This window comes from Delphinus delphis, chromosome 14, assembly GCF_949987515.2.
Source record: "Delphinus delphis chromosome 14, mDelDel1.2, whole genome shotgun sequence".
In the NCBI taxonomy this organism is placed as follows: domain Eukaryota; kingdom Metazoa; phylum Chordata; class Mammalia; order Artiodactyla; family Delphinidae; genus Delphinus; species Delphinus delphis.
Genome location: NC_082696.1, coordinates 8935628 through 8956020, shown reverse-complemented (window position 1 = coordinate 8956020; position 20393 = coordinate 8935628). Strand labels below are relative to the sequence as shown.

Here is a 20393-nt window from a genome sequence, read left to right as displayed (position 1 = left end):
ATGATTTCAGATTTCAAATTACTCAGAAAAAAAGATCTATACAGCCCCCAACAGAGCACTGATTCTTAGGATGGAACATTCAGTTGTGGTCAGCTTGGGTATGCTGGGGGAGTCGGGGGGACTGAGGTGTGGAATTAGAACTGCTGGGTGCTGATAGAAAGTCCAGTCCAGTGGTCAGAGGGCAGCTTCTGTGGAGCACGGGAGAGACCACAGGCTGACGACCAGGAAAAGGTTGGGTTTGGAGGCCCCATGGTGTGTCTGGCAGCAGCAAAGGCAGGAGGCCTGCATCCCCGATGGTTCTCACCCTCCTGGGCTGAGTCTCAAAGAAAGGACTCCAGTCTTCATAGAAGAGAGGGCTGACATGAACAAAGCCTGTATTATCTTCTTTCATTCTTCCAACTAGGACGTACCCAGGGGCCTTGTTCAGTGCAGATTCTGATTCAGGCTCTGGGCTGAGATTCTGCATTTCCAACAGGCTCTCAGGTGATGCCAGTGCTGCCTGTCTGTGGACCACATTTTGAGTTGCAAAGCTTTTGACATTCTACCTCCATTTACAAAGGCCTGGGGCTACTAGAAGGTTTCCAAGTCAGGGTCTCAAGCAAAGAGAATAAAACAAAATTCCTGTTATTAAAGCTGGATCCAAAGGTGGGAAAGAAAAAGGAATAAGGTAGAAGCCCCATTTTGAGAACTTGGTCTGAAAAAAAAATGTATGAGGAGTCTTATTAGGGCAACCCAGGGTCAGTGTAACAGCAAAGGCAGCATGAAGCTGAATTCTAAGGTGTTATGTTAGGTCAGGGGCTCTCAAACTTTAATATGTATAAGAGCTACCATAGAACTTGTTAAATAAATGAGGATTCCTAGGTCCTACCCCCCAGGGATTCTGAATTAGTCAGTAAAAATATGTGTCCTAGGAATCTGCATTTTAACAGATGTCCCGGTGTCTGATGGTACTGAATCACAGGCGTTCCAAATCCCTCCCATTTAAATTGGGAGCAGGCTTGTGTTCTACCTTAATTCTTTCTTATCACTCTGCCCTTCTTCTCCTATGGTTGGATCACTTCTACTTATCCCTTAAGGCCAAACTCAGGTGCAGTCTCCTTCCTAAAGCCTCTCATTATGACTCTTATGCTTCAGGCTGACATGGTCTCAAGTCCATTTTGGTTGTATAAGCTGGGTTTCACCTGGCCCCTTGGCTGGTGTCTTTGAGCAGTAGGCAACCTGCACCTCCTTTCATTGTGGCCCTACCCCATTGCCCGGTCCAGTCTGGGCAGTTTCCACTTCTTATACTCTTCCAGCATTCTGTAACAGCTCATACCCATCATACTGGGATCACCTCTCATCATCTACCTCTCCCAGGGCCTTCCAAACGCCATGAAGGCAGGACCACATCTTACCCATCTCTATGTTATGAGCACCTGATACAAAGTCCATCTCATAATAGGTGCTCAACTGATAACTGCTGCATGAAAAACATGAATGAGCAAACAGAAGAGCTTCCACTAATTACAAGCAGCCATATTTTGCCCTAGTTTTTAAAGGTAGAAATTATTAACTGAAGAGTCCCATGTGAGCTCCCAGGATAACTGAGAAGAACCTGCTGGGCATTGGTTGCCCTAGAGCAACTACTCAATATAACATAGGAAATTAACTAAAAAAATATAGTGGAAAATGATTAAACTACATTAGAAAATATTTAGTTAATGCAGTCAGGGAGCCTGATTCTTCCAGCTCCATTTTTCTTTCTCAAGATTGCTTTGGCTATTCGGGGTCTTTTGTGTCTCCATGCAAATTTTAAGATTTTTTGGTTCTAGTTCGTGAAAAATGCCATTGGTAATTTGATAGGGACTGGATTGAATCTGTAGATTGCCTTGGGTAATATAGTCATTTTGACAATATTGATTCTTCCAATCCAAGAGCATGGTATATCTCTCCATCTGTTTGTGTCATCTTCGATTTCTTTCATCAATGTCTTATAGTTTTCAGAGTACAGGTCTTTTGCCTTCTTAGAATGGTTTATTCCTAGGTATTTTATTGTTTTTGATGCAATAATAAATGGGATTGTTTTTTTAATTTCTCTTTCTCAAGGTCTATTCTTTATATGGAGCCACTATTTACTTAGTTTGTTAGTTATTTATAAAAATATTTATTTATTTATTTGGCTGCGCCTGGTCTTAGTTGTGGCATGTGGGATCTCTAGTTGCGGCGTGTGGGATCTTTAGTTGCAGCATGTGGGCTCTTTCAGTTGCGGCATGTGGGATCTAGTTCCCTGACCAGGGACCGAACCCGGGCCCCCTGCATTAGGAGCATGGAGTCTTAACCACTGGCCACCAGGGAAGTCCCTGGAACCCCTATTTAGAATATATGAAGAAATCCTACACCACCACCACCACCACGACATGGCAGAATATCCAAAAATGGGCAGAACATCAGAACAGAGAGTGTACGGATTAGGAAACCCAGAAGGCATATGAAGAAATGCTCCAGCTCTGGAAACAGGGAAATGCCAATTAAAACATTAAAACTAAGAGATGGGTCGGGCAGTTTGTCTGGTAAACACTGCACGGATGCTCTGCTTTTAAGCATCACCAGGATCCTGGCTGACACCTGACGCGTGACGGCCCTGGGGCTGTGTCCCGGCGAGGGGATCCCGACGCAGCTGCCAACCCGTCTCTCCCCAGCCAGCCCTGGGCGACTTCTCCCACTGTCGTACCGCTGCCATTTTGTCCCTCACCCTTAGGCTCTGCACCTTGGTTATGGCTTTCCAAACTCATAAGGTACCTTCTTAGCTGCAGGGCTAAGCACCCTTTTCTTTAATGCTGGAAAAATGATTCCTTTCTACAGAGTACAGGTTTCCATCAGGTACTTTGAGTACCACCCCAGGAGGCCTGAGAGAGGGGCAGCTTGCCGGGCGGTGTGCGGCCTTATCCCTGTGCTGTGTGTGCACCACGCCCCTTACTTCTCACTGTCTTAGCCAGCACTTCTCTGCTGAGCATTTGTCTACTGTGTCCCCATCACTGAGGCATGATGAAGGTATAATTAGGCCCAGGCTTGAAGCACACTCCCCAGGGGAGTGGTAGCCTCCTTGGACCCACAGTGCCCACCAGTCCCATTTCACGGTGCTTTGTGCATTCATCACGTGGTGTGTCCAGGTGGCACAGCTCTGTGCTTCGGGGAGTCCAAAGTGCCTTCAGCTGGCTGCTTGTACTTGTACTGCCTCTGGAATTCAGCAACGGAGGTGCTGTATGCTTATCAGAGCTCTTCCTGGTGGTTCACCCCAGCTTCATTATTTTTATGTGTATCTTCATGTGAGCCGAGCTATGGCCCACGCAACAGAGTTGCTTTGTTCTTTTTTCTTTAATGCTACATCTTGCTCTGAACCAAGAAGAAAAGAGAAAGATATTCACTTCCTAGGGAGCAGAGTGGGTGTAAGCACCCCAGCTATTCTCTGGGGCCCCCATCTTTCTCCGGCTGCAGTGATGACTCAGCTCTTACAGCAGTAAGAGCATCAGTTGCCAGACGAGAACAGGCCTCCAAGCTGGGCAGGACATGCAAAGCGTGAAGCGTGCCTTGTCCCTGACATACGAAAGCTGGGGCTCTGGATTAGCTGCCAGGGCCACTGTGACAAAAGGCCACAGACTGGGGGGCTTAAACAGCAGACATTCATGGTCTCACAGTTCTGGAGGCCAGAATTCTGACATCAAGATGCCGGCAGGTTTGTTTCTTCTGAGGGCTGTGAGGGAGGACCTGTTCCAGGCCTTTCTACTGGATTCTGGTGGCCCCGCATGTCCCTCGGCTCATAGGTGGCTGTCTGTCTTCACATCGTCTTCCTTCTGTGCATGTCTGCCTCGCACCCAAATTTCCCTTCATTATAAGGACACCAGCCATGTTGGACCAGGGCCCACTCTGACCTCATCTTAACTTGATCGTCTGCAAAGACCCTATTTCCAGAAAAGGCCACCTTCACAGGCGCTGGGGGTTAGGACTTCCGAGTCTTTTGCGAGGGGCACGATTGACAGAGGGCTGTGGAGTTAGGGTCCTCTCTGCAAATACTCTAAACTAGCAGCAGAATGTTGCATGAACAACAGTCAGGAGGACTGAATCCTGACTTGGATCCACTGCTGCCATCTTGGAATCAGGTCTGTGCATCTTGTGGAATCATCTCAGATTCCTCCCAGCTCTAAAACCAAGGCAGCTGTGGGTCTGAAGTGGGTGGCCCAGTGACAGTCTTCCCAGCAGAGGTGTCTACAGTCTTCTCTGTCACCTGAACTGCCTGAGGTTTATGAGTTTCAGGCTGGGAAAGCGGTGTGTGTGTGTGTGTGTGTGTGTGTGTGTGTGTGTGTGTGTGTGTGTGGCATGTGGTATGTGTATGTGTGTGCGCTGGGGCAGAGGAGGGTGTGGGATGTGGGCAGAGGACACAGCTCTGGCCCAGGCCTCTAGTATGGGAGGAACCCAGCCAGCCCAGGAGCTGTTGGGTTAGAGGTAGGGAGACCAAATTGTCCTGGCTTTGGCACTGAAAGTCCAAAGTCCTGGGAAACCCCTCAGTCCCAGGAGAATCGAGCCAGCTCGTCACCCTAGAAGTGAGAGATGGTCTGCAAGTGACCAGTCTGCCAGGAGAGACTCCAGGTCGAGCCAGAGAAGGCAGGACCCCGGGCTCTGTAGATGTGCTGTCCACTGGGAGTCGCGTGTGCGTGAGCTGGTGTGTCACGGCCGGGGTCAGCAGCAGAGGTGACTGGGGCACACACACGCTTGCGCCTCTCCACTCTGGAATGCTTCTCCCTCCTTCTTCCAGCGCGCTCATTCTTTCCCTAGTCCTGTCCCCCCTCTGCATTCAATAAAGACAGCCCCGTGGCCTTTGGGCCGTGGTTCTCAAGGGAGAATCCCCACAAGGCAAACACCCTCAAGGCCCTTTCTTTAATAGCGACTATTTTGTAGCAGTTCCTTCCCTATCCTGAAATGAAATCTCTTGTTAATACCTTAGCTGCTCCCATAACTTAAGAAAAAATAACTAAATGGAATCTAAACAGCAGTGAAGGAAATGTGTGAATGGTCTGCCTTTCCCCTGAGGATGCTCTTCTCTCTGGCTCGTCTCTTAAGGGAAACACACTGGCAGCCACTGCTTTAGGCTCGGGGTTGCCCAGGCGGGACTGCAGGGCACTGCCACGCCCACTTGGACTTTTCCATACCAGCGTTCCTGCCACATCCCTCTCCCTCGACTGCTCCATATCGACTTGAGCTGTGTGGTTTAGGCCACACCTAAGAAGTCAGGATAAATCCCCTTGTTCTGTATACTCAAAGGCAAAGCAGAGGATTTCTGTAGCCCAGTGACCCCCGATCTGCATCTGGGTGGCCCCACGCGTGCCTGGGGCTGCTCACTCAGCATCTACCCTACCTTGCAATCGTGGCCCTTATTTGAGCAGCTTGGTTTGGTGTGTAGGACATGGCTTGGGTGGTGGGTGGCTCCCTGCTGGAAGCCTGGCTTTCTGGGGTGAGCCAGGCCCCCCAAGTGTGCTGCGCCAGAATGGGAGGAACGTGGGCGGGTGGGGCATTGCCCGCCCGCTCTGTCAACTAGGGAATGATGGGACCAAAGCAAACCTGGAAACAATGCTGCTGCAACCCGGGACCGCTGTGCACTTTCAGTTCCTCTTAATTCACCCACATGGCTGGGAGAGCGCCCATTAGCTGTGTTTGTTTGTGGGGCAGTACAGCTAACAAAGTCATGTTGAAATCTAACCATCAAGTCCCTGAGGACCTGAAAATGGGATTATGTTTCTACGTGAAGATGATTATAGTCTACCCTGGTTGATCTGTCCAGCATGATGACGGCAGTGTTTCTGAGGTGTGACCCCATGCTCTTGAGTGAAGAGAGCCCTCAATTTCAGATTCAGGCCAACAAAGATTACTTAAAAGTCAATTTGGAAAGGACAAGTGTGCCTATCGCCCAGGGGTGAATGATCCAGGGCTCCAGACCGGGCACTCTCCCAACAGTGGGCCATCTTCAGCTTGTTCAGGGCGACATGCAAACTCAAATACCATTCCTTGCTGAAATAAGAACAATAACTTGGCTGCAGTTCTCCTTGTTGAGAGCAATGTCAGGGACACTGAGAGGCACTAATTGTCACTTTATAGAGATATGGTACTGTAGCGTTTAATATTATTGGTTACAAGTATTAATTTCAGCCAAAAGGAAGGAATTTATTACAAAGATACAGAGATAATTTACAAAACCAAAGAGCAAAAATGAAACTGGATCTCAAGGAGCTGAAACTGATTCAGCGTAGATCCATCGTTTTAATCTCTCTTCCCAATGCCCCAAACCCCTGGTTATCAAATTTGCTGTCCATTGGGATCCTTTAGAGAGCCTTAAAAATGACCGATGCCTGGGCACTAGGACTTTTTAAAGCTCCCCCAAGTGATCTTGACTTCAGCAAATTCTGAGGCCCATTGTCCTAAACGACTTTGCTTCTCTGTCCTTTTGTCTCAGCTGCCTGGGAGCCCCCAGTCTTTGATCAAAATACCAAAATCTCTGTGCTTACTTTGCTCAGTTGCAGGAGGAAACAGCTACCGGGCAGGCATTAAGGGAAGTCACCGTTAACATGAGATCACGGGGGACTGCCCTGGCGGTCCAGTGGTTAAGACTCCACACTTCCACTGCAGGGGGCACGGGTTCAATCTCTGGTCGGGGAACTAAGATTCCGCCTGCATCTTGAAGTGGCCAAAAAAAAAAAAAAAAAAAAAATGAGGTCGTGGGCCTTAGCTGGGGCCTCAACGAAGCCCCCCAATCCTGCTAGGTTTTCCCAGGCTGCTCATTTCCGCAATACCTGCAACAGCGATTTCAGCCTTCACCACGTCTTCGTACTGGATGCCGTTGACAGGTCCCCAGATCTGCTGGGACCTGCCCAGTATCCACCCATCCCACCCCCACTGTGGCCCCGTACCTCGCTTACTCACCTGAGCCATCCTGTGAACGCTCACATGGTTCCCAGCCCTATGCCTCCTCCGCGGCACAGACTAGGGAGCCCTGGGAGCTGACTGGCAGGGAGGCTGGTTCATCCCACACTGACTGGACTGGTGCCCACGGGCCCTGGCTCCCCGGTGGCCACCTGCGGGGGCCCAGAACATAACCCGGGTGTGTAGGTCAGACTCTGACCCGTGGGAGACAGATGGCAGGACAGAGCCAACAGGTTCCTTCCCGACATGGTAGTTTCTGTCTGCCTTTCCGGAGCTACCCTGGTAGTGTCTGTCTGTCCCTCTCGAGCTATCCTGGAAGACCGAGCAACCAGCTGTGTTGGTCGGGAAGCTGTGGGCAGCTTGTGCTTCCCTGAATTTACCCTCCCGTGTCCCTGCTGCCCTTCATTCTCTCCTCTCCTTGTTTCCCAGAGGTTGAACCTGCTCCCCGCAAAGTTAACATGGAAACTTTGGCCTCAGGGTCTGTTTTTGAGGGATCCAAGCTAAGACATTCTTTAAACCTTAAGACAATTGCCCAGTAATTCAGAAAAGAATACTGGCCAGAAGTAGGGTGACCAACTGTCCTGGGTTGCCTGGGACTCAGGGGTCCCCAGACAGGCGACTTTCAGTAGTAAACCCAGGAAAGTCTCAGGAAAACCAGGACCAGCAATTTGTTCAAGCCGGAAGACATCCGCCTCCAAGGGATACATTCACTGCCCTATAACCCCCTTCCCTTTCCTTCCATGAGAAGGTGCACCCCATTCTCTAAACTATTAGAAAACACACTGGTGTATTACCAGTCATCTCACAAATCCAGTGGGGTCATTTGTTCAGTACACGTGTCGGTTTTCTTTCTGTACCAGGCTGGGGGCCAGGCCCTGGAAAGCTAAGGACAAATGAAGGTCAGCGGAGTGAAGTCACAGGAGATGGTGGTGGGACGGCACTGCCCAGAGGTCGAGGATAAAAGACACGTTTCACTTTAACAAATTGGGACGGATGCTTGAAACTCTCAAACGACCAGAGGCAGAGAAGGGTGTGGTATACAGACACTAATTCCTGGTGAATAGGAGAACCTGGGGGCCCTGAGTAAGCATTGTGCTGAGCTGTGTGTGAGACAGCAGGGCTGGGCACCGGCAGACTCACTAGTCTTCATTATTGCAAGTACCAACAGGTACCGAGGCAAAAGAGCGTGTTTGTTTTAATGGTTGCTTAGAGGATAGAATGAGATCATATAAATGTAAACTCTTTAGCACAGTAGGAAACTTAAAAGTGACTCCAAAAGTTCTGTGCATAGTTATCTTACCTTTGGAGATGAAGCAAACATGTTGGTTTGTGGACTTCAAGACTGTGGTAGCGAGTCTCCAAAGATGGTACCCCAAAGAGCCCCTCCTCCCAGGATTCATGCTCTTTTGTTGTCCTTTGCTCTTGGATCTGGGCTGGCTCTGGCTCTCTTTTTACCAATGGAATGTGGTGGTAGAGATGCTGAATGACGTCTGAGGGTAGATCATTGCAGCCCTGCATCTTCTGCTTAGGTGTCTTAGAGCATCTGTCCCAGGAGAAACCAGCTACCGTGTGTGAAGTCCGACTTCCCTGAGATTGTGAGGAAGCCCAAACTAGCCATGTGGGGAAGCCACGTGGAGGGAAGACTGTCTGGCCAGCCCCCAGCTTTCCAGCCATCCCAGCTGAAGCACCAGACATGCCTCCACCAGAGTGGAGACGCCATTCTGGATGTCCCGCACAGTTGAGCCTTCACGGGACTGCAGCCCCAGATGTCATCTGACTGCGTTCTCAAGAGAGACCCCCAGCAAGAGCTGCCCAGCTGAGCTCAGTCAACACACAGACCGTGAGAGATAACCAAATGCTGTTTCAAGCCGTCTACAATGGCTCCCACTGGCCCCCACGTCCTGGTATTCACACCCTTACATGATCCCCACCCCTTGAGTGTGGGTTGGACCTGTGATCTGCTTCCAAAGGAGAGGATAGAGCAAAAGTGAGGTGATCTTGCTTGTGAGATTAGGTGACCAAGGACCGACTTCCACTGAGCTCTCACTCTCTCTGGTTCTTCTCACATGCTCACTCAGAGGAAGCAAAGCTGCCATGTTGTACGCTGCCTCACGTGGCAAGGAACTGTGTGTGACCTCCAGATGCTGCCAACAGCCATGATGTGAGCCTGGAGGCAGATCCTTCCCCAGTTGAGCCTTGAGGACACTTCAGCCCTGCTGACACCTTGACCGCAGCCTGGGAGTGAGCCTGAGCTGAAGCACCCAGATTCCCGACCCCCAGAAACCGAGAGATAGTAAGTGTGGTTTCAAGCCACAAAGTCCTGGGGTAACCTGTTATGTGGCGGTAGATAACTACAACAGTTACTACATGTCAGGGCAGTTTGTCATGCAACAATAAATAATGGGAACAAGTACAATGATAAGAAAGCCAAAGCGATAGCCTTATACTGTCAATAAGTGCTGGGCAGAACTTCTGTGAACTTGATAAGCAAGAGAAAGCATTTGAACCAATAAGAGTTAGACCCTTGCTTCTTTATTTTTTTTTTGCCATTTATTTATGTTTTGAATTTTATTTTTTTATAGAGCAGGTTCTCATTAGTTATCCATTTTATACATATTAGTGTATATATTTTAATCCCAACCTCCCAATTCATCCCACTCCCCCCACGGCCCCGCCGCTTCCCCCCCTTGGTGTCCATACGTTTGTTCTCCACATCTGTGTCTCAATTTCTGCCCTGCAAACCGGTTCATCTGTACCATTTTTCTAGGTTCCACATATATGTGTTAATATACAATATTTGTTTTTCTCTTTCTGACTTACTTCACTGGGAATGACAGTCTCTAGATTCATCCACGGCTCTACAAATGACCCAGTTTCGTTCCTTTTTATGGCTGAGTAATATTCCATTGTATATATGTACCACATCTTCTTTATCCATTTGTCAGTCGCTGGGCATTTAGGTTGCTTCCATGACCTGGCTATTGTAAATAGTGCTGCAATGAACATTGGGGTGCATGTGTCTTTTTGAATTATGGTTTTCTCTGGGTATATGCCCAGTAGTGGGATTGCTGTAGACCCTTGCTTCTAATGATCAGTTCTTAGGAGCAGATAAGACAATGAGAAGTAACTTCCCACGTGTGATGCAACAAGTGGGCTGGGAAGGTGCGAGCCCTCCTTCAAATGATGGGGGTGTGGCAGTCCTGGGAAGGCAGCATGGGGAGAGAACTGAGCCGCTCACGGAAGTACCCCTGCTTATTGCAGGGAAGATGAGTCAGCAGCACATGACTGTCCAGGAGCTGTCAAAACCACAGGCCGGGGCGTCCCTGGTGGTGCAGTAGTTGAGAGTCCGCCTGCCGATGCAGGGGACACAGGTTCATGCCCCGGTCTGGGAAGATCCCACATGGCACGGAGCGGCTGGGCCCATGAGCCATGGCCGCTGGGCCTGCGCGTCCGGAACCTGTGCTCTGCCAACGGGAGAGGCCACAGCAATGAGAGGCCTGCCTACCGCAAAAAAAAAAACCACAGGCCAAGAGATGTTGCTAACATGAACCGTCATCAACTGTCATCATGCTTAAGGGAATGTCAAGACTGAGATTTTCCTGCCTTGGAAGAAAGAGTAGGCAATTCGAGTTGCTGACACTGAATTCTTCCATATTCACTGTACTATGTACGTCAGTTTTTCTTTTCAAGAAATCTTCCACTTAGGAGGGTTATGGAACAAATGTTTCTATCCCTTCAAAGTTCATATGTTGAAGTTGTAACCCCTAGTGTGGCTGTATTAGGAGCAAGGAAGTAATTACGGTTCAATGAGATCATAAGTGTGGGCCCTGATCTGATAGGGTTATGTCCTTGTAAGAATAGACAGGAGAGAGCTCGTGCTCTTTCTCTTCCCTCCAGCACACATCAGGGCAAGGCCCGGTGAGGACACAGCAGGAGGGTGGCTGTCTGCAAGCCAGGAAGAGAGCCCTCACCAGAAACTAAATTGGCCAGAACCTGGATCTTGGACTTTTAGCCTCTAGAACTGTGAGGAAATGGACTTCTATTGCATAAGCCGCTCGCTCTGCATTTTGTTTTGGCAGCCCCAGGTAAGACAGTAGGCTGGGGGAACTGGAATAAGCTGTTTCTGTTTCTTAACTCAGTGCTCAGCTGGAGCATGAGTCCTCAGTATTAGCCATTACTGATTATTATTAATAAGGTAGGCAAGGAAATCACGAGAGTGTATTTATAAAATGCTAGACGAATGTCAGTTGCTGAATTGGGAAGTGAGTTCACGTCTCTTGGAACAGACAGCTGATTTCCTAGGGTATCACAGCATGTGCAGATGGGCGTCTTGAGTTGTTGCGGTCAACTCTGAAAAACAGCTGTGAGTGGAAGTCAGCAAGCTGCAGACTGGTGGGCTTGACTTTGGTCCTGTTCTAGAAGGAAATTATTTAAAAGGATGGTTTGTTGGCCCTTAGAAAATGAAGTGAACATTAGATATGAGCAGCGTTTTTCTAAGAATAAGTGGTGTCAGGCCAATCTTATTTCTAACATCTTGATCATAGCATAACTGCTATGGATTTTAGAAGGTTTTAAAATAAGAACAAAGTTGATAAATGTGGGCTGAGTGTCTCTGTGGTTAGAGACTACTGATGGTGGTCCATTAGCATCTGAGTGTCTCTGTGGTTAGAGAGACTACAGCTGGCGGCCCATTTGCATCCGACCTCAGCTGGTCACTGTATCCCTGTCACATTCACCAGTGCATGATACACCAACACTGGAGGTCCCACACTGGGGTCAGGTCATGCTGGGTTCTTATCAGTAGTTCCTGAGAGAATCAGGTAACGTCTTCAGGCCTCAGTTTCCTAGCTATAAATGAGGACGATGACCACTGATAACTCATCAAGTTGTTGAGAGAATTCATTGGCTCAGGCCTTAGGCTTTGCAGGTGCTCAGCAATTGCCGGTTATCCTCACTGCAGAGCATGAACCTGAGTGGACAGCTGAGGGGACGACCTGAGAATGGAATAATGGGCCCAACGGGTTGAAGCTGCCACAGGACGAACTCACTCTCAGGCTGATACAGGCCTCCCCTGATACACGTGCCCTTCTGAGCTTAACGAGGGAGCTTGCCACACCGCAGCGCGCTCAGAGGAGGGGAGCCTGGAGGTGAATGTGGAGGAGTGTCCTGTGAGGGATGGATGACGGTCAGACCAGCTTCGTCCGAGCCCCAGAATACGTGGGTCCCCTCCCTTGGTCACAGACACCTCACAGCACCCATCCGTTTCCCTTCCCGTCACAGTGATGACTGTGTAATTATTTGGTTATTCTTCGTTCACTGGCGGTGTCCTCCACTAGGTTAGTCCCAGGAGGACAGGGACTTGCCCATGTATTCACCTTGTGTTTCTAGAGCTGAGAGGCGTGCCCGGCCCACACTGAGAGCTCGGTTAATGTTGGAAGAACAAATAACTGAGGATAAGAGTGATTGAAGTGATGCTGGGCCGCAGCTCAAGGGAGGACCAACTTCCTGGAGAAGTTACCAGGAGGCAGTTTGCGCCTCAAAGGTGTCACCTCTTTTAAAGCCTGGAGTCATCGGAAAACAGCAAGGGCTCTGTGGGGATGTCTCAGGGGGGCAAGGTGGCTGGCACAGTCCTCAGAGCAGGCATTTCTATACCAGATAATCCTGCTTCAGTTGGGTGGTAAAAACCGGCTGCCTCTGGGCAAATGCTGCCAGCAAGTGTGTTTGGTTTCACCCTCAGAGTTTGAACTCTTTTTTGAATTAGTTTCGAACATTTTAGAATCGGAAGGATATCACACGAAAAGTCATGTTTGAAGTCAGGCGCTCTCAAAGCGCAGAGTGGCAGCTGCCCCTTTAGACGCTGCTGCCCCCTGTTCCCAGTTTGTGTTCCCTGGTCTTGTCAGGAAACACCCTCTCCTCCCCACTCCAGAGTGTGTGAAAAAAACTCGAGAAATAGTCTTTTGTCATTCCTAGGATTCGGGCTGCTGCTTTGCCCTGCCTCCACCCCACATCCTTCCTGAGGGACAGCGCTTGCATAGCGGACGGAAAATCTGCACGCTATGGTAGCTGTAATTCAGAAAAGGTTTGCGGGAGAAGCTACCCGAAAGAGCTGGGAAGGCTCTCCTGTCGTCATCACTTGGGGGTGTCAGAGGTTTGCCCTGGCTTTTAACATCTTTGGGGTCACAAACCTCTTTGGGAATATGAAAACGTATAGATCCTCCCCCCAGAAAAATGCAGACACCAAGGGGCCTTTCAGACAACGGCAGGACATTCATGGACTCCCACGGCCTTTCTCATGCCCTGATGGAGGAGGGTGAGTGAATTGACGTGCTGTCCCCTCGGCTAGGGACAAGGAGTGAGAGTCAGGTCCTTCATTCATTCTCTTGTGAACCCTAGTCTGACCACCCCCCCTCCCAGGGCGGCCTCGTGGCTCCCGGGGCGCAGGGGAGGTGGACGCGCCGCTGGGCCGCTGCCCGCGGCCTCAAAGCCCCGCCAGCCCGGCCGGCGCCCCCTCCCCCAGCCCCTCCCCCCCCCCCCCCCCCCCCCCCCGCCGCGCGAGCCGCTTCCGCGCACGTGACCGCGGCCGAGCGTCGGGCTCTGACGAGTTGCAGGGAGCCGGCTGCTCCCGGCCCGCTGTCGCTCCGGCTCTGGCTCCGGCTGCGACTGCCGCGGCTGCTGTGCCCCGAGCCCGCCCGGCGCCGAGGGCCGGGGCCCCGCGATGGAACCGTGAGTGCAGGCCCGGGCGGCGCGTGAGGGGGTGCGGGGCAGGGTTCCCCCGGGCGCCCGGGCCCGGACTTGGGGCTCCCGCGTCCCGCTCCTGGGAGCCCTGCCGCGGGTCCCCCCGCCCACGTGGAGCTCGGGGCGCAGCCGGGGCTTCGTGGGGGTGACTCGGCTCAGGGGCCCCTCCACGGGCCTGCCGGCCCGGCCGGAGTTAGTAGCGGAGACAGGGTCAGGGATCCAGGGCGGGCCTTGGCCCGAGCGCATCTCAGGAAGGCCCTGCGAGGCCAGCACTGGCCCTGCTCGTTCCCGGAGAGCCGGGTGACCCCCGTCCTTCCCCAGCGCAGCTCCAAGGAGATGGCTGAGGAGTGGCTGGTCCCTCCCGGAGCCCCCGCCCGGCCTCCCCGCTGGGAAGGTGGTGATCCCGTGCCCCCGGCAGTGGCCCTGATCGTCACCTCTTGTGAAAAGCGCCCTGGGCGCCCTACTGCTTTTTGTGATGGAGCCCAGCGCCAGGTAGGGAGAGGCGCTCTCCATTGGCTTTTTGATGATTTTGCCACGTTGGGAGCCTGCTGCAGCCTCTTTAGATCTCGGGGATACCGAGGTTTATGAGTTTTACAATATGCTGACTTCGGACCTATTATTTCTGTGAAGTTCAGGGGTTTTAATGAGGAAAAACCTGTCCAGGGCCCCATGGACGCCATCCCTAAAGCTTGCTTTTGATGCAACAGAGTCACCTGGGTGCCCCTCAGGGGACATGCGGAAAAGGAGGAGAGAGAATTAAAAAGAAGTTTAGCACTTGAGTTCCAAATGTGGAGAGAAGGGTTGCCCGGAGTCTCTGCAGCGTGGAGCAGGTTTGGCGGGCAGGTTCCCACAATTGAAGGCGGCCCTAAGGCGGGACTGTGTGAGTTTCTCTGTGCATTTGAGGTTTTAGAGGTTTGCAGTGGACCCCTGCTGATTTCTCTGACTGTGGACATACCAGACGCAAGATCTGAGCGTGTTGCCTGAATGCAAACACGTGTGGTGGAAGGAAAGGTTTTTCCTCCTGCTTCTGTAGAAGTTTCTGACGTGATCACTTTAACACAACATAGGAAAGCTGACTTGCACAAAATGTCAGTCCCAGATGGGTGTTTCAGAGGTCTGTCTTTTAATTAAACCCTAACGGAGATAGGCTAGCAGTACTGCCTCTCTCCAGCTCCGGGGGCGCCATTCCTTTGTGGTATATGTGAATAGCACCGCTGGGAATACTGCGTGAAATTGTGACCTTGTGGCAGAGTGACAACGTAGCATGTTTAGGAGGTCCTCGCATACCGAGTCTCCTTGGGCCCGCACTGCACGGCAGCCGGGGTGGCATGTGGTGGCGTGATCTCCCTAGGATGTGGAGAGGCAGAGAGTTTGAAGCCGTGTGGGTGGTAGCTGACTGCAGTCCGTGTCTCCTGCGGGAGCCCTGTGCTCTGTTACCTGACAGCCAAGTAGACCAGGCTGAGCCAGTAACTAATGGAGGAGCTGTAAAACCACAGTTTGAATGAAGGACGTGAGTGGAGCCTTCGAGTCGCTCCCCCCGCAGAGGGTAGGCCATGCAGATGCTCTCCTGTTGAGCAAGGGGCCAGGGGTGTGCTTCTCTGGAGGTCAGCCAGCGACCATCGTCCAGCACTCAGAACGGCATGGACCTGTAAGTCACAAAAAGTCTTTGGCAGCCAATAAACATCCTACCAAAAAAAAAAAAAAAAAAAGCCCGAAAATCTGAAGCGTGTGCGGGACTTCAGCGCCTGGTAGGGTCAAAGTGCTCTTGTTGGCAGATGTGACAAGGAGACCCGTGGCGACAAAGGTGAGAAGTGACAGGAGCGGGAAGAGAAGCCAGGAGAAGGAACGGGCTGGGGGAGATTGGAAGAGGATAGAGGGGCCTGCAGGAGCACGCCTAGGGGCCGGGGGATTCACGCAGGCCTGTTGCACTGACCTCCCTGTTCAGGTGCAGCCCAGCCTATTCTTTTCAAGAGGGCAGGAGAGATTGCCACCAAAACCAGTCAGAAAAAAAGAGTTCCCAGTTCTAAAAACTTTCTGCTTAAGTTTCCTGCAAACTCCATTCCTTTTCTGATGATGCCAGGGAAGCAAGAGCGCTGAGAGTTCCGGTGGGGGTGGGGGTGGGGGGAGGATAGGGTAGGGCGTGTCTCAATCAGTTGCTAAATGTGACTAACAGGAACACCTGTTTGAGCGGTTCTTGCGTGGGCCCTGCGTGGCCGAGATTTCTCAGGTTCATTTGTTTCTTTGCTCTTAACTAGCATTTCTCTGCAAACTTCAATCAGGTTGCCTCTTGTGTGTCTTGATTGGCATTTACAGCCAGGTTTTTGTTTTTTTGTTTTTTTTTTTGCGGTACGCGGGCCTCTCACTGTTGTGGCCTCTCCCATTGCGGAGCACAGGCTCCGGACGCGCAGGCTCAGCGGCCATGGCTCACGGGCCCAGCCGCTCCGCGGAATGTGGGATCCTCCCAGACCGGGACACGAACGCGTGTCCCCTGCATCGGCAGGTGGACTCTCAACCACTGCGCCACCAGGGAAACCCTGGCATTTACAGCCAGTTTTTAAAGAGTGTGTTTTACATGTCTCCGTCATCCTGGGTGCATTTAAGTGCAGAAGTGTGTTATTTAGATTTCTTTTCTGCAGCCGCGAAGGGGTGGCACAAATGAGCACAGTGGAGTCCAGCTGTGGTTGCTGTGGCCCAGGCCTTCTGAGTGTCCTGGTGCTTGAGGAGACAGCAGAGCTGGGTCAGAATCCTGTTCCTGCAGCCATAGAGTTGTTTAGGATTGCGTCCCTTCGGGTAATTTATTTTCTGAGCCAGAAGGATCTCTGAAGCTAATGAAAGATGACATGGCGTTTACCGCGTACCAGGTTCTGCTGCAGCACTTCACGTACGTCGTTTCACGTAAGCCTCATAACCACCCTTCCCATGAAGAACTTTCTCTTATCCCAGTGTTACAGATGAGAAAACGGGGGTGCAGGGAAGTCAAGTGCGTTTCTCCAGGTCATGGCTAGTAAGTCACAGAGGATGGAAGCCCGGGAGTGGGCTCTAGGGCCCACAGTCTTGAGGTCGATATACTCCCCTGCCTCAGTAACAGCTGGCCCAGACTGAGTGTCAGCAAGGCTCCCTTGTCATAACTCGCTTCGTTGTCACAGCAGCCCTCGGCGGTGGGGTCCCTCAGTTTCCTGAATTTTACAGTTCAGGAACCAGAGGCCCCGGGAGGTGACGTTGTTCCCCCCAGGTCACCCTGCTGGTCAGTGGTACAGGGGCCTTCCAGCCCAGGCAGTCGGCCTCCAGAGCCCAAGTTCTTAACCACTGGGCCACACTGCCCAGTATGTGGCCGGCTTCTTTGTTCTGTTTGCCGTGGGAAGGGTATTCGATGACCTGACCAACGCGCTCCTGGCTGTGAGTCACTGGGCTTGCGGCCTAGCAAGGATACACGTGAATTCTTGGTTCCTTGAGAAGCTTAGAACATCGTTCATTAAAATACTTTTTGAGGTCGTTGGGCCTTGAATGTTTGTATAATGGCTTTTTTGAACAACTAAAGATAATTTTTCTGTGATATATTCAAGTTGGTTGATTGAAATTTCAGAATTCCTATTCTGTTCTTTACAGAGTTTCTCCCTCTCAAACCCTACTAAATGGTGGGTTATTTAAAAAGGAAAGTTTGGTGAGGGTGCCAAAGAGTGAGGGAGTGGTGGGCCTCCTTTCCACCCCTGACCCTGTGGATTCAAATCCCACCTCCGTCTCCTGCTGACCGGGACCTAAGTGGGTGTATACTTTCCCCAGCCTCTATTTTCCCATATATAAAATGGGCTGATGATACCTGCCTCACAGGGAAGCACCTGGCTGGGTACCAAGTAGGTGCGTAGGGAACACTGACCCCTCCTGCCCTTTCCTGCAGTTAGTTGGGTTCTGAACCAGAGGAGGGGACATTTTACGTAGTGGATCATCAGGGATATCGGTTGGATGAAAACTGAGATTAAAAAAAAAAGGGGGGCAGGGGAAAAGCACAACCATTACTATTAATAACTGACACAATTGAGTTCTTCCTCTGTGCTTACTACACTGTTCTAAGTGTTTCATTTTTCGTCTGTGCTCCCACTGGTCCTGTGGGTGTCATTCTGCCTGTCTCTGGTTTGCAGACGAGGATGCTGACATCCTGAGAAGTTACCTGGTTGCCCAGGGAAGTGGGGGAGCCAGGATTTGAACCCAGCCTGACGGGCACCAGGCCAGTGCTCTGGGCCCCGGGAGACAAATGATTTTTATACAGATTGTGAGAAAAATAAAATCCTAACTAAAACTTGAGAACAGACTGAGAGATCAAAAATCCCTTTCCACTGCCCAGACTCTAATTTTTTAATTCTAAAGTGGGAAATCTGGGTATGAGGTGAGCAAACAGCACCTAGAGTTTGTAATCCCGAAGCAGTTTCAGTCTTACCTGCCTGCTGCACCGTGACTTGAGGGGCTGAGACGGAATATGTAATTCTGTGGTGTCATAAAGATGCGTCAAACTTGGACAAGATCCATGATGGCATTTTTCTGGGAAAGAAGTCTTCAGATTGAATATCTATCAGTGCTTGCTTTGGTTTTCAAAAACAAAAAAAACAAAAAAACACACAACGTGATTCTGAGACCCCTGCAGCTCCCGGTGCTGTTTTCTCCTGCCTGGCCACATGCTGGTTGGCCCCAGGGGCTCCGTCAAAGGCAGAGGTTGTGGTGCTGGCTTCCTCCCATCCTGCTCTCCGCATGGCTTAGAGACGCACCTCGAGGCATTTTCTCGCCCTCTCTGCTCACCCGAGTTCTGTCCATTTCATGGTCATTCTGCTCCAGGCCCATAAAGAGGCTCATCGAGTGCTTGCCTCCCCTACAGTTTCTTTCTAGTGCTGCTTTATTAACTCCTCTGAGACCTGCGTGGGAGGGAGAAGTGCTTAGTGGGAAACGGAGTGTTGGCTGTGGCCTGTCGGGAGTGCTTGATGGCCCTGATGGGGACACAGGCTTTCCCGCTGGCCGGTGAAGGAAAGGGCGTCTGAACAAGGGTGTGACCTCAGCGGGAGGTCAGGGGTCTGGTTTTCGATGCGTCACACTTGAGATGCCTACCAGGTATCCAAGTGGAGCTGTCAAGTAGGCTTTTCATGGAAGTCCAGAGTCCAGCTGGGCTGAGATACGAATGTGGAATTGCTCGCATGTGCTTTGTCTCTAAAGCCTGAAACAGGATGAGGTCACCTGGGGAGTGAGAGTAGAGAAGAGAGGCCTAGAGCAGCATCGTGCCAAGGAGCCCCAGTAAGGTGAAGATGGTGCTCGCCTGTGGAGAGCCCTGCAGAGTAAGTTCTCCAGCCGTTCTCTCATGGGAATTGATGTCTCCAGAGATTCGCCTCCTTTGGAAGCGTCTCTTGGAAGTGGCCATGAATATGCATCATGGAGGGAAGGCAGGGCTTACAGTGATTTGGATTAAAGCTGCAATTTTGGGCGTTGGCTTTCCAAGAAATGTATTTTTAGTTTCTCTAGGAAATCTGTCTGTGATATTGTAAATTACCCATGAAAATTGAGATTAATTTAGCAGGAACCTAAAGAGTACAAGCTGGTGCCAAGGCGACAATCTGTTCCATTGCATTTGAAAGGTCTTCCAAGGGCATGGGGGCTCCAAAGAGACCAGAATTTTTGAGTGTGTTTTAGATGCCTGAGTGTGGAAAGATCCATGGACCTGGAGAGGAAGACTGATGTATGGGACCCATCAGGAGAAGAAAAAGAGAGACACTGATCGTGAGCTGGCAGGGTTTTGTAGGAAGTCTTCCTGCCGTGGTTATCTAGGTAGAAGACTGCATCGGCAGCTGTGCTTGACCTGGCCAGGTTGCATGGGGAAATGGGGAGCCCCTTCCCTGCTCCCTGGCATCTCACCACCAATTTGAGGGAACTACATGAACACTTTGGAGAAAACTAATAAAAGTTGAGTCGAATAGATGTTTTCTGAACGCGCACCACGTGTCTGTCTGGTGTCCATGTGGGTAGATTGATGCTGTATTTTCAAGCACTCAGCTATGTAGTGCAGGCCACACATGTTGTAGTGGTTTAAAGGCCTGGGCAGCCATGAGAGGTGGAGAAGCGAGGGAAAGCTTCATGGAGAAGGTGGGACACACAGGTGAGCCATGAATGCTGCGTCTGATTTGGATAGTTTGGTAGGGAGAAGAGAGAGCGTTTCAAATCAGGAGAGCAGTACCTGAATGGGCTAGTCTGGACTCAGGCTTGACCACGGTGGGAAGCTTTATAGAATTTAAGCGCGAAGCCCTGGAGTCTGACGCCTGTGTTTGAATGCAGCCTCTGCTTTGAGATCTAGGGCAGGTCACCTACCTTGCTGAGCCTCAGCTTTCTCATCTGTGAGATGGGGCTGTTAGTAGTCCCTACCTGAGAAGGCAGCTGTGCTGACTAAGGAGGTAGTGATTCTCGCAGGGTACATGCAGGACGGTGGGAACTTAGGGGCGGATTTGGGGGCCTCGAAGGCCATAGGAAGGCGTTTAAACTCAGTCGAGTTGCTCTCTGTGTCGGAGTAGCATGTTAACAGTGCCATAATACCCGCACAGGAAGGCGCACCTGGAAGGCTGCTGCAGGGGCTGAGTGGGAGGTGATGAGGGCCTGGACTGCGGGACTGGTGTGCTGGGGGTGCAGAGAAGAGAGGCATCACCTCTTCCGGGCTGGCTGTGTGGGATGAATGAGAGGCGGAC

The 20393-nt window shown here is 51.1% G+C and overlaps 1 protein-coding gene across 1 annotated transcript in view; it reads left to right on the top strand.

Moving 5' to 3' along the window:
- The first annotated feature begins 13528 nt into the window (after positions 1-13528).
- The window catches only part of TMEM181 (transmembrane protein 181), a 45114-nt gene continuing 38249 nt past the window's right edge, over positions 13529-20393 (top strand). Inside the window, exon 1 of the mRNA XM_060029700.1 lies at positions 13529-13671. Within this exon, the coding sequence (XP_059885683.1) occupies positions 13664-13671 (8 nt within the window). The 5' untranslated portion in view covers positions 13529-13663. The remainder of the gene's footprint in view (positions 13672-20393) is intronic.